The sequence below is a fragment of the Triticum urartu genome, chromosome 3A (genome assembly GCF_056163025.1).
Source record: "Triticum urartu cultivar PI428250 chromosome 3A, HENAU_Tu73, whole genome shotgun sequence".
Lineage (NCBI taxonomy): Eukaryota > Viridiplantae > Streptophyta > Magnoliopsida > Poales > Poaceae > Triticum > Triticum urartu.
Genome location: NC_141875.1, coordinates 688265909 through 688278334, shown reverse-complemented (window position 1 = coordinate 688278334; position 12426 = coordinate 688265909). Strand labels below are relative to the sequence as shown.

The 12426-nt window shown below is 44.5% G+C and overlaps 2 protein-coding genes across 2 annotated transcripts; both read right to left on the bottom strand.

Annotated features, from left to right (window-relative positions):
- Positions 1-6220: 6220 nt before the first annotated feature.
- On the bottom strand, positions 6221-7389 carry LOC147981636 (F-box protein At5g49610-like). Its single transcript, XM_087516023.1, has one exon. It carries the CDS (start codon positions 7307-7309, stop codon positions 6221-6223), a length of 1089 nt encoding a protein of 362 aa, XP_087372149.1. The 5' UTR covers positions 7310-7389.
- A 3416-nt stretch (positions 7390-10805) lies between these two features.
- LOC147981635 (uncharacterized) lies at positions 10806-11744 on the bottom strand. The gene has a single exon (XM_087516022.1). It carries the CDS (start codon positions 11742-11744, stop codon positions 10806-10808), a length of 939 nt encoding a protein of 312 aa, XP_087372148.1.
- Positions 11745-12426: the final 682 nt, after the last annotated feature.

Genomic DNA, 12426 nt, shown 5'->3' with positions numbered 1-12426 from the left:
TATGAAATAGTGAGGCTCTTTAAAAATAAACCATGATGTGGGACAATAACGAAATAAAGATCGATAATCTTGCTCTGCTGAAAAAGTACACCTTTTCAATTTGTTTGAGATTGTTTCCTGGTAAGCTAAAATAAAGAGTCAATTACACTAGTGGTGCCTGAATTTGACGCAAATGGTCACTTTCATGCTAGAACTTGTGGTATACATTGAACTCGTGCAAAAACTTGGCTCGGACGTACAAGTACAGTGCAAATCACGTTTGGATTGGAACGATGCTGACTTGGCATGCCAGCGTGGCATGGAGCCCACTGTCGGTGATTGGAAGGCTGAGAGGAGGGCGTGTGGCCTTTTTTTTGCAAAAAACAACTTGAATTGGCATTTTATTTTTTCGCCTCTATGAGGGGTGGGTCCCATATGTCAGTGTAATGTGAAAATTAATGAAAAATAAAGCTCATGTGTCTCAATGTTTGTATAAATAAATGTTCATAATTTAAAATTTAAAATTACATATGAATATTCATTAGTGGCTAATATTTCAATTGTATTTTTCTGAATATAAATCATGAGGGAAAATATATCACACGAACGTTTGTATTCATCATTTTGTATAATTTAAATATAAACTACAAGTGTATAATTTTTTGTATCCATTTAATAAACATTTAAATATCCATATTTACCAAACATTTTTACATAATACTCCTTCTGTAAAGAAGGGAGTACATGGGTGTATATTCCAATATTTTTATTTACTAATCATTGTTTGTAAATAATATTTATAATACGTGAATATTTGAACCTTATTTTTATTACTTTCGTTTTACATATGTATTAAAAAACTAGTGTGTGGAAAATGGGCCGCGCTATTTGCGGCTCATATAAGTCCCACATGCGTCCTCCTGATGGTTGCTCAAAAAAACATGCGTCCTCCTGATACTACATTAAAAACTATTATCAGAATTTATCATTACAACATGAATGTTGGAGTGGCTTGGACGGCTAACTATCCAGCTGTTGGTCTTTGGTTCGGGACCCGTGGCCGTTTGTTTCATTTTTATTTTCACGTACTGACAGGCAGGCCCCATGTGTCATAGAGTCAAAATGAAATGGAATCTGCGCTGTTGATAAGGGTTTTTTTGTGAGAAATAAAAAAGTTGAGGGGGTTTTCGCAAAAAAAACAGGCCCCACGCCACGCTTGCGCGCCAAGTCAGCATCAATTTCGTATTCAAGTGCGATTAGCACTGTATTTGCACGTCCGAGCCAAGTTTCTGCACCAGTTTAATCTATGTCAGAAGTTCTTAACACAAAAGTAACCAATTGTGCCAAGTTTAAACACCATCGATGTAACTGACTCTAAAATAAAAGTGGGAAGACTCATATGAAATTAAAGAGGTACGCAACTCAGGTGCCGTTAAGCCAAGATGAGGAAATGGGCTTAGTGGATAGTCAATGGGCAACGACTTAATAGCTACCAAGTAGATGAACTAAAGACTATCGACGTCTTCAAGATAATCAAAAAAATAGGAGGTAACTGTATGAATGTACATGGCCTAAGACACCTCCTCCTAGAGTTCCCACTAAGATTTACCCCTATAAATATTACTAGCAAAAATGCCCGTGCGTTGCAACGGGAGAAAAAAGATAGTATTTATCACCGAAAGGATTTTTTTTTCTTTGACGGAACGCATGTGCTTTAACATAGAACAAACACCAGAGCTAGAGTCTGTCTCGTTTGTTGCAGACTATGGCCAGATCGCCACAATCCTATGATAGTAACCTGGAAGGTGTAGCCTAAACATTCACGTCCTCGACGGTCCGGATACCACTAATGATCAAAAACTGCTAAAATAAGTCTAGGAACTGCAGTGTTATGAATTTAGAAACATCACCTCCTCTACGTCGTCATGTACGTGTTTGTGAGCGTCGGCGTCTATGCTGTGTCTTTTTTTTTAAAAAAAAGTTCTACTTACACCTTTGCATGCATTAACTTAATGTGCTTGTGCGTTGCACTGGGAATAAAAATTGTCTACTCAGATATTGCCACTTTTCATGTTCACCATCACAGATGACTTTCATGTTCACCACCTCCGTTCATGATGGTATGATTCTTAGTATCCTCAATTTTCTTTACCTTAGCTGAAAGAGTGGTGATGGATCCAAGTGGGATTATTTCTATAATTTTTTTATATTCGAAAGCAAATGTGTTTTTACTATCTTAATTTTGTTAGGAGAATGTTAGTTGTTTGGTTTACAAGATTATATTGCTTCTTGTTGCACTATTTTTTTAACACAATACAGACGCAAGCGCTCATCCTATGAACGTACACATGCACACCTACCCCTACAAGCATCTTAAGATTTACGAAGTCACCGTAGACGTCTCGTCTTCAATGAAAACGTCTCTCCCACTAAAAACACATCGCCGGAAATTCTAAAATAAATCTAGAAATAATGTGAGCATCAACCATCTAACCATTCATCTGAACACAAACATTTCATGTAGACAACATATATGCTCTTTGTCTAAAACAGATAGTACCAAAACTGCATGCACATATCTTCCCGTGCCAATTCTCAGTAAGAAAACTTTTCTATGTTTCCCATGAGTAAACTTCTCCGCCGGCCTGTAAACAGTAAACACACACCCATCCACATGTTGTTGCTTCACCCTGTCCACCTCTTGCTTCAGGGAGAGATGGTGGCGGCTGCTGCCCAAATCTTGCTTCAGGAAAGCCCACGCCCCCATCAGCGTGATTCCTCTTTCTCCTCCCTCCCTCGTTAATAGGCCTTCCTTTTCCCTTGTTAATTAGCACATGTGATTCCTAGAATCACGCATCCGTCCTTCTCCCTCGTCAATTACACCTCTTGCCGGTCTCTCTTCTTCCCACACGATCCTTTTCCCTGCTTGTATCTCTCTAGATCGTTTGAAATCCTCTTGATTCCTCAGACACCTCCTTAAGACCCAGGAACCTGGAAGACATATATAAATTAGGAGGATTTAGTGGAAGGAAGCGAGGTGGGACTATTAGTATAAGTCAATCTTCTTCTTTTTTTGAGAAAAATATAAGTCAATCTTCTAATTTGAACAATCAATAGAGCTAGCTTATTTGGCCGTAGTCCTTAAGACAGAAGGGCTAGTCGTGGGTTCGAATATCCATACCGCACCTTCTTTTTGTTTTCCAAAACAGTAGGACCAGGCCCAGCTCGGCCCATAGGGGTGCCGGACGGACCAAACCAACGTTTTAACTGGATGGGGTCGCTGGCCTGTTTCTTCGTTTTGGATGGGCTGTAGCGAAATCGATCAACGCAAATTCAAACTGAAAGCGTAAATTCACAGAAAGAAAGTGTATTGTGACGGTGAACCCACGGAGCCCATAGGGGTGCCGGACGGACCAAACCAACGTTTTAACTGGATGGGGTCGCTGGCCTGTTTCTTCGTTTTGGATGGGCTGTAGCGAAATCGATCAACGCAAATTCAAACTGAAAGCGTAAATTCACAGAAAGAAAGCGTATTGTGACGGTGAATCCACGGAGCCCATAGGGGTGCCGGACGGACCAAACCAACGTTTTAACTAGATGGGGTCGCTGGCCTGTTTCTTCGTTTTGGATGGGCTGTAGCGAAATCGATCAACGCAAATTCAAACTGAAAGCGTAAATTCACAGAAAGAAAGCGTATTGTGATGGTGAACCCACGGAGCCCATAAGGGTGCCGGACGGACCAAACCAACGTTTTAACTGGATGGGGTCGCTGGCCTGTTTCTTCGTTTTGGATGGGCTGTAGCGAAATCGATCAACGCAAATTCAAACTGAAAGCGTAAATTCACAGAAAGAAAGCGTATTGTGATGGTGAACCCACGGAGTCAATCCGTGCTTTATTATTAGGGAGAGATTTTGTTGTGTTTAGAAAGTTCTTACATTTAATACTCGCCTTTTATAAGTCAAATGAATGTGTTTTGTAGGTGGTACGAGTGATGATACGACCGACTGCAGTCGTACTATGCCTCATCTTCTCTTCTATGCAGGAGATCTGCTAGACGCCAGTTGGTATGAGCGCTGGTACGACCGTGTGTGGTCATGTCACGCACCGGCATGTCTTCTGTTGCCGGAAGCGCTTACGAACCAATATCGGTATGATCAGGGGTACGACCACCCGCTCTTGTACCATGCACCAACAACTCTTCTGTTACTCGAACGCTGCCTTCAAAAACATACTTTGACTTCAGCCCGCAGGTAAGCCCTGATACGAGTGTACCCACACATACCACGGGTCATCTCCCGCAATGTTGATTCAGGAAAAGCCCGATCTTCCAATTCATTCTGATTTCTAATACGTTGCATCCACCTCATGCCTCGTCTCTAGACCAAATGCATCTACATGATATATAAGGCTCTGATTCCAGCTGAATCAAAGGACGTCACTACCATGACTTCCAGTGGGAAGTTACCTTCCCCAAGTGCTACGCCCGATCAAATTCTCATATCTCTTCTAGATTGGGAGGACATGGTCCCCAAGAGCTGGGAAGAACTGTCCACATGAAAGCCAAGTATGAAGGCCAAGCCAAAGAGAAGAGCGCAGAAGAGTACGTCCAAATCCCTACATGTATAATCTGTAAGGATCTCTTCTGAAATCTCCTTTAGGGCATTCACCCCTCAAACCAAAGAGGGAGGGGCCGCATCAGGAAGAGTTTAAGAAAAATATCAGTGAACTTGAAGCAATCCATAAGGCTTGTATGAATACCATTCGAGAAGTTACTGAATGATGAGCAAAGAGACCTAAAAGAAGAGTCGGTGCGTAAAGAAAAAAAGTGTTATGGATGTTCCTTATTCTTAAGTTCTGATGGAAATTCTGTTGCACCCCAAGCGCAAGGGTTGTAGCTAGAAGCAAGTTTCTCGCAGTGAGAAACCATGTATCAGTCCACAGAGTTCCCAACCCTCTTCCAGTGTGAGCTTTAATATTCTGAATATATCTACTATTTTTTGTTTTGACGAATTGTCAAAGTGATTAATTCAGTTCATGGCAATTGTAATAAATGACTTCCATTTTCAGGTCGTGTAAATTCTGAGACCTTGTGATTGCAATGCAGACTGAACATAATTTCCAACATCGTTTGACGCAGGGGAGCTGCAACCTTGTAGGCCAGAGCTGCAACCGGAGACCGCGGGAGCTGCAAGAGGGGGGTGGCCATTTTTCTGATTTGTCTTTTTCTTGCTGAATTTTTGTTCTTTGTGGGAGTTTTTTGTGCTGCATCATTGTTCTTTTTTAATGGAACCGTGTCCCAATTTTGCGGGGACCGGCATTTGTATTTGATGCACACGAGAGGCTGCGTCGTGGTGGAACCTTGTCCCAATTTGCTGGAACCGGCATTTGTTTTATTTGATGCAGAGTTGCATCGACTTCTTTTTTGGCGGCGAGACGCGACAGCGACGAGCTGCAATCAATGAAGACGACGACCTACCAGCAGCGAGATTCTGAGTTGCGACCGGTGAAGAAGTTTTGAAGCGATCCACAATAGAGATGCTTCAACAAGCAACAGCGACGGCGAGCTGCCGTGAGCCTCGACGATGTGCGGCACGGGAGACGTGGACGGTGGCCGGAGAGGACAGTCGCGAACCGCAGAGGCGGGGTCAACCATGCTGCGCATCTGGGACTGCAACTGCCATGAGGATTTGGGGGAAGAAAATGGATCGGAAAACGTTGCAAGCATGGAGGAGAGATGCGATCCAACGGTGTGTGCAGACTAAATCGTATAGCCGCGCGGTGAACAGCAGAAGTTTTGGCCGGTTGACCGGCGCCTAGTACTCTTTCGTAAACAAATATGCCCCACCATTACGTGAAAGGCGTCATCATTCAAACCGTCCAAAATCTAAGATGCTTGTTAGTTCTTTTATTTTATTATTCTATTATTATTTCCTTAACACATTTTCCTTCAAAAGTACACTATTCCGGAGATGAACGGATGAGGCGAGGCGCGCTTTTCATGTTCTTGTGAGGATACAAAACATCCAGGATGCTAAGAAGCACGAGCGCACTGAACAGCCTTCTGAATTATTATTATTATTTGGCAAACTAAATTCCTCATTATATTCCCGCGTCAGTGGGAATAAATCCCACAAGAAAGGACTCAGGGTTACAATAGTTGGCACAAATAAAATAAAAAATTACAATCATGCCACCAAGCACGAGCCTTCAGATGATAGGTGGAACACTCACAACATAACTCTACGATGTTTGAAAGAAGGTATGTGGAACAAGAGTTTGTTTGAGCTGAAAGTGAATAGGATCGACATTTTTGCGATGAAAAGTGGCGACCAACTTGCCATCCTTGCCAACATGAAATAGCCACTCGCCAAATTTGATCAACACAAGCAGCTCATCATCCCCTGGCACGACCACCAATTTCCACGGCAACCGGCTGTCACACCTGTCGCACTGCAATTCAATCCGGCAATTGAAGGTCCAAACCTCCCTCTCGAAGTCTTGCAACAACCATATATCAACAGTTTTCATATAATCAACGATGGCCATGCCGAGCATGCCGTCCTTCTCAAACAGGTTAGCGCAATCAGTAACAACCGGAGAACACATCTCCCGGACCGACTCAGATGTGGTGTTGAACACATATATCGTTTTATTTTCGCTCTCAACATCCGTTGGGTACCAATACAGGCTACCACGGAATAGCACATGAGGATCCAATTCGAGATTAATCGCATCTGGCCATCCGATGTGCCTTGGGGGCTGGCCGGAGCCCAGCGCCAAGACGTAACTGCCAGGTGTCGGCTTATGGTCTGCGTCAGGGCTGGACAAGTAGAGAAGTACTCTGTACTCGCCGGTAGGGGAGTGAGGGTACATTCCTAGGAGCGTCCATTTATGACCGAGATACAATGGCAGGCGAGCATACTGACGAGTCGTCGGATTGCAGACGAAGAACTTGGTGCCGTCGATGCAGAGGATGAGCATGCCATCGCAAGAGGCAACCAGATTGAAGAAAGCGAAGTCGTCACCCAAATTCAAGAAGTTTTGGCCACATATGTCAAAGGACTGAAACTGGTCCGCGGTAGCCCGGGTTGGCCGATGGTCCAAGATGTCTAACTCATCGCCATTTTCAAGTAGGGGAAGGATAGGCTGGCGGGCGTGATGGGCGAGGAGAAAGTCGTGAGTGGAGGTGGCCCTGCGCCAGGCACGGCAGACGGCACGGCAGCGAAGGAGGGCTTTGGGAGCTAGGCGGACGAGGATCTCCCATATTACGATCTCATCCGGGAGGCCGCGAAGGGAAAGCATCGCTCCTGCTCGTGCGGCCTTGTTCATGGTCGTCTCCAGCTGAGAGTTCTATGTATCCGCCCCGGCCGGGAACTAAGCAAGAGGAGTTGTGACGGCGGCGGATCGGGGTAGGCCCTTCTCTTTCACGGAATATGCTGGCTTCCTCCGGCGAGTTTTCTTTCTTTCGATCTGGGTGATTACAAGGGTCGCATACACCGATATATATAGTCCAGAGAGGGTTAGTCCATAGCCTATACATATGTCGTGTTGTATCCTATGCGGACTGGTGATTATTTTCGTGTCCAAACCGGACACGGACACAACACCACACATCGTGATTTTTTTTTTTGAAACTCCATAACTTTATTCATCAAATGATAGCCAAATCGTTTACAAAGAGATGAAGAATAAAGTCAGGGATGTTTTCCCATACTTCAGATTTTTTAACTCTAATACAATGTTTTGCTAATGCATCCGCTACTGAGTTGGCCTCTCTGCTACAATGAACAAAGGAGATATGAACAAATTGCATTGTCATTAGAGAGCACTCAGCTATAATAGGAACTGCAGGTCCCATATATGCATTAGGATCCGAGACTGCCTCCAGCGCCATTGTGCTATCCGATTCGATCACCAGTTTGGTACAGCCCAAATTTGCAGCTAAATTTAGTCCACACCGAATAGCAATCATCTCTGCTTCTTCTACATTGGGAACATGTGCTAGTAACTGAGAGGCTGCGCCTAGGAACTGACCCTAATCATTGCGTGCAATGACTCCACAAGAACCTGAGAGATTCTCCATAGTAAAGGATGCATCAACATTTATCTTTACCATTCCCACATCTGGTTTCTTCCATACCTGGTCCCTTTTGCGCACAACATATTTTGGAGTATTAGCCCGGACGAAATTAGTGGCTAGAACCTGTATTGAGATGGCCGTTTGTTCTATCGTTTGGGTAGTTTCCCCCCTCGTATACAGTCTCCTTTGCCACCAGATAAACCACATTGCCACCAAAATGAATTCGGGTGTTGGGATGTTATTTACCTCCGTATGTATCTGGAGCAAAGCATCAAGGTTCATTGAGCCCGAGCGATCCTGCACGATAACTTTGTCGATCTCAGCCGATAACCCCAACTTTTCCCATATTGCATGTGCTCGAGAGCATGTGAACAGGCAATGTTGGATGTCCTCCAATCCACAATTACAAAGCGTGCACTGTGGCATTAGTGGAATATGCCGGCTGGCCAGCACCCCATAGCAAGGCAACACTCCCTTCAACACTTTCCATCCAAAATGTTTAACTTTCCCTGGTAACCTTAACTTCCACAACTCTTTCCATACCCCATGATCATTTGCACTTCCTTGGCTATTCCGGTTAAAGTGTCGTCCATACTGGTTTTGAAATTCAATGTGATATGTCGATCTCACCGAGAACGTCCCCGACCTTGTATGGTGCCAAGCAACAAAGTCCTCCACCACTTCAACATTAAGATGGATCCGTAAGATTCTGTTTACATCAACAGGCGAAAATACTTGCTGAATGAGATCCTCATCCCATTGTCCCGTGTGAGGATCAATTATCTCCTGAACTTTTGTTAACATGATGCCACCTCTGGGTGTGATCAACTTCCTATTTGCACTTGAGGGAATCCAAGGGTCATCCCACAGATTGATGTGTGAACCAGATCCTACCCGCCAGATGCATCCTCTCTTGAAAGTATTTATTCCTTCGACAATGCTTTGCCAAGTAAACGAAGCTCCCTTTTTTGGACCAGCCTTCAATATATCTCCACTTGGATAATATTTTGCGCTCAAAACTCTTGCACACAGGGAATCAGGGTTTTGGAGTAGACGCCAACATTGCTTTGCTAACATAGCAAGATTAAAGCTGTGAAGGTCTCTAAACCCCATACCACCCCTTTTCTTTGGTACACACATTTTCCACCACGTAAACCAATGCATTTTCCTCTTTTCCTCTCCATCTCCCCACCAAAAACCCGATATTTCATCGGTAATTGACTTACATATTCCTTTCGGCAGCTTGAATACAGACATAGCATATGAGGGGATTGATAGTGCTACTGCCTTAATCAGGATCTCCTTGCCCTGAATTGAGAGGATCTTTTCTTTCCACCCTTTCAACCTCTTGCATACTCTGTCCACCAAGTGCTGAAAACAGTCACTTCGGTCCACACCAACAATTGTTGGTAGACCAAGATATGTGTCTGACAAGGCTTCAGTGAGGATATCCAACATAGCACATACACTTTCCCTGTCATTTACTCTAGTATTAGGACTGAAAAAAACACTGGACTTTGGGGTACTTACTCGCTGCCCTGAACATTCACAGTATATGTCCAAAATTTTCTTCGGTGTTGTTGCATTCTGAATTGTTGCATTCATCAGGATCAAACAATCATCTGCAAACAGCAAGTGTGAGATAGATGGTGCATTTCGGGAGACTTTTACTCCTTCCAAACCACCAGTTTCTTCCTCATGAGCCAGCATACTAGAGAGTCCTTCTGAGCAGATCAAGAATAGATATGGTGATAATGGGTCCCCCTGCCTCAGGCCTCGGCCTGGAAAAAACTCCTCTGTTTCAGTGTCATTAAATCAAACTCTGTAGCTCACTGAAGACACGCACTCCATGATGAGCTCAATCCATTGTTCATGAAAACCCATCTTCGCCATCATTGCATGCAAAAATCCCCATTCAACTCTGTCATATGCTTTCAACATATCCAGCTTAACTGCACATATCCCATTAGATCCATGGGATTTCTTCTTTATTGTATGAAAGCATTCATAAGCAATTAGCACGTTGTCAGTTATTAATCTGCCTGGTACAAACGCACTCTGAGTTGGTGAAATTACCTCGGGCAAGATCTTCTTCAGTCTGTTTGCTAGCATCTTCGATATAACTTTATAAACCACGTTACATAAACTTATAGGCCTGAATTGGGTTATCATTTCGGGGCTATCAACTTTCGGGATCAACACCACATTTGTTGAGTTCCATCCTTCTGGAATCTTTTTGTTGTTGATAGCGTCCAGCACTTCCTTCGTGAGTTCCTCTCCTATAATGTGCCAAAATCGCTTGAAGAAAATAGCATGGAGGCCATCGGGACCCGGGGCCTTCATGTCACCGATTTGAAATAAAGCTTTCTTCACCTCTTCCTTCGTATAAGGAGCAGTTAGCATGTTATTCATCTGTGCAGTAACCACAGGTTTAACTGTGGACAACAACTCATCATCCATTATCCCAAACTCTGAGTGAAAAAACCCCTTGAAATACTCAAGAATCAATGGTTTGAGGTTATCATTACCCTCAACCCAAGAATTATTATTACTTTTCAACTTCTTAATTAAATTACGGCGTCTACGAGCAGAGGCAAACTGGTTAAAAAACTTAGTATTGCGATCACCACGCCGTAGCCAGTTCGCGTGACCACGCTGGGCCCAGTAGATCTCCTCTTGCTCTAAGAGGTTCTCAATCATCATTGTGAGATCTTGCTGTTTTGCGTTTACTTCTGCATTATACAGCTACTTCATGAGCAACTCAAGCTCCTGTTGAGCTGCTCTCAACCTGTTCCTCAGCCCCTTCAAAACCTTTCTGTCCCATTCATGCAGTTCCTTATGAACGGCATTTAGCTTATCCTTGGCAGTAGGGCAAAGGCCATGAGTGACCGCCTTTAGCCACGTCGTTTTGACGATCTCTTCGACTGCTTCTTCTGCTAGCCAACGAGCTTCAAACTTTCTCCTGTTTATTGGCCGATCCGCTGCCACTCCCGCCAAGTGTTCAGTATCTAGACAGATTGGTCTGTGGTCAGATTTGCCCATCTCCAAATTACTCAAGCCACAAAACGGATGCATCTCCATCCATTCTGCATTCGACACAGCTCGATCTAGCCGTTCACGTAATCCTCCTCTGAAGAAGGTAAACTTGTCGCCATTGTATCCAATATCCCCCAGAGAACAGTCATTCAGCGCATCCTGGAATAATTGCATCCTGGCTTGCTGTCTGGGCGCTCCCCCCTCCTTCTCTGACGAATACATGATTTCATTAAAATCTCCAATCGCCACCCACGGGAGGGTGGACTGTGCATGGAGATCCCGCAAGAGCTGGTATGTTATCTCCTTATTATCCCAACTAGGCTCCCCATACACACCAGTTAATCTCCAAATTTTTCCATCGTTTTCCTCAACCGAAACATCAATGCAATGGAATGTGGTAGTCCGGGAGTAGATCCTCACCTCCTTCTTCCAGACTAGCAACAAACCCCCCTTCCTGCCATCAAGACTTGGCGCTACAATCTTGTGATCCATCCCCATCCTTCTCATCAGAGCTTCTGCCTTCTCTTCATCCAGATGCGTTTCAGACAGGAAGAACGCATCCGCCTTATGCCGCCTCTGGATATCCAGAAGCGATCTAACTGCCGGGTCACCCAGGAGTCCCCGACAGTTCCAACTAATGAGTTTCATTGCGCCCGGCGACCCTCCCCGGAGGAGGTCGCCGATACATCAGTTGGTACCTCTGCTACTGCCTTTAATCTTTTGTGATCATGGACTTTCTGAGGGGTGCTCATCTGCGTTTTATCAATCCATGCATTGCTCGGATTCTCCAAAAGCAGAACTTTATCAGTAACAAAACCCGCGGGAGGAGTGGCCGCTGGGTCTGCTGTACTGTTGATTCTACCATCTTGTGATATCAGCCGTGAATGCCATCACCGCACTCCAACACCAGGTGCCCCAAGAGGCCACAAAGATCACAGAAGTCTGAGAGTTTTTCATATTCCACTGGGTATTTCTTGCTCTCTCTAAGCGTGAGCGGTACAAACCGGACAAGTGGCGTATCAAGCTTCAGGTGGACTCTTGCTCTCAGATACTTCGAGGGATTCAGCCTCCCCTCGGTAACAACCACTCTGAACGGAGGAACTCCCACTTTCGCCGCTATCTTTTCTGCTACTGACGTCTTCTTCATCAATCCTTCGGGGATCCCCACGATCCTCACCCAAGCCGGAATTCTATCTAGCTTGTACTGCCTGACATCAGATATGCCATCATATTCTTCCATCACCACTGCTGCACTACGGAAGATCCACTGGCCACCTCCCATCACACGATTCCAGTCTCCAAGGCACATGAATCGCTCCAAGAATATGTT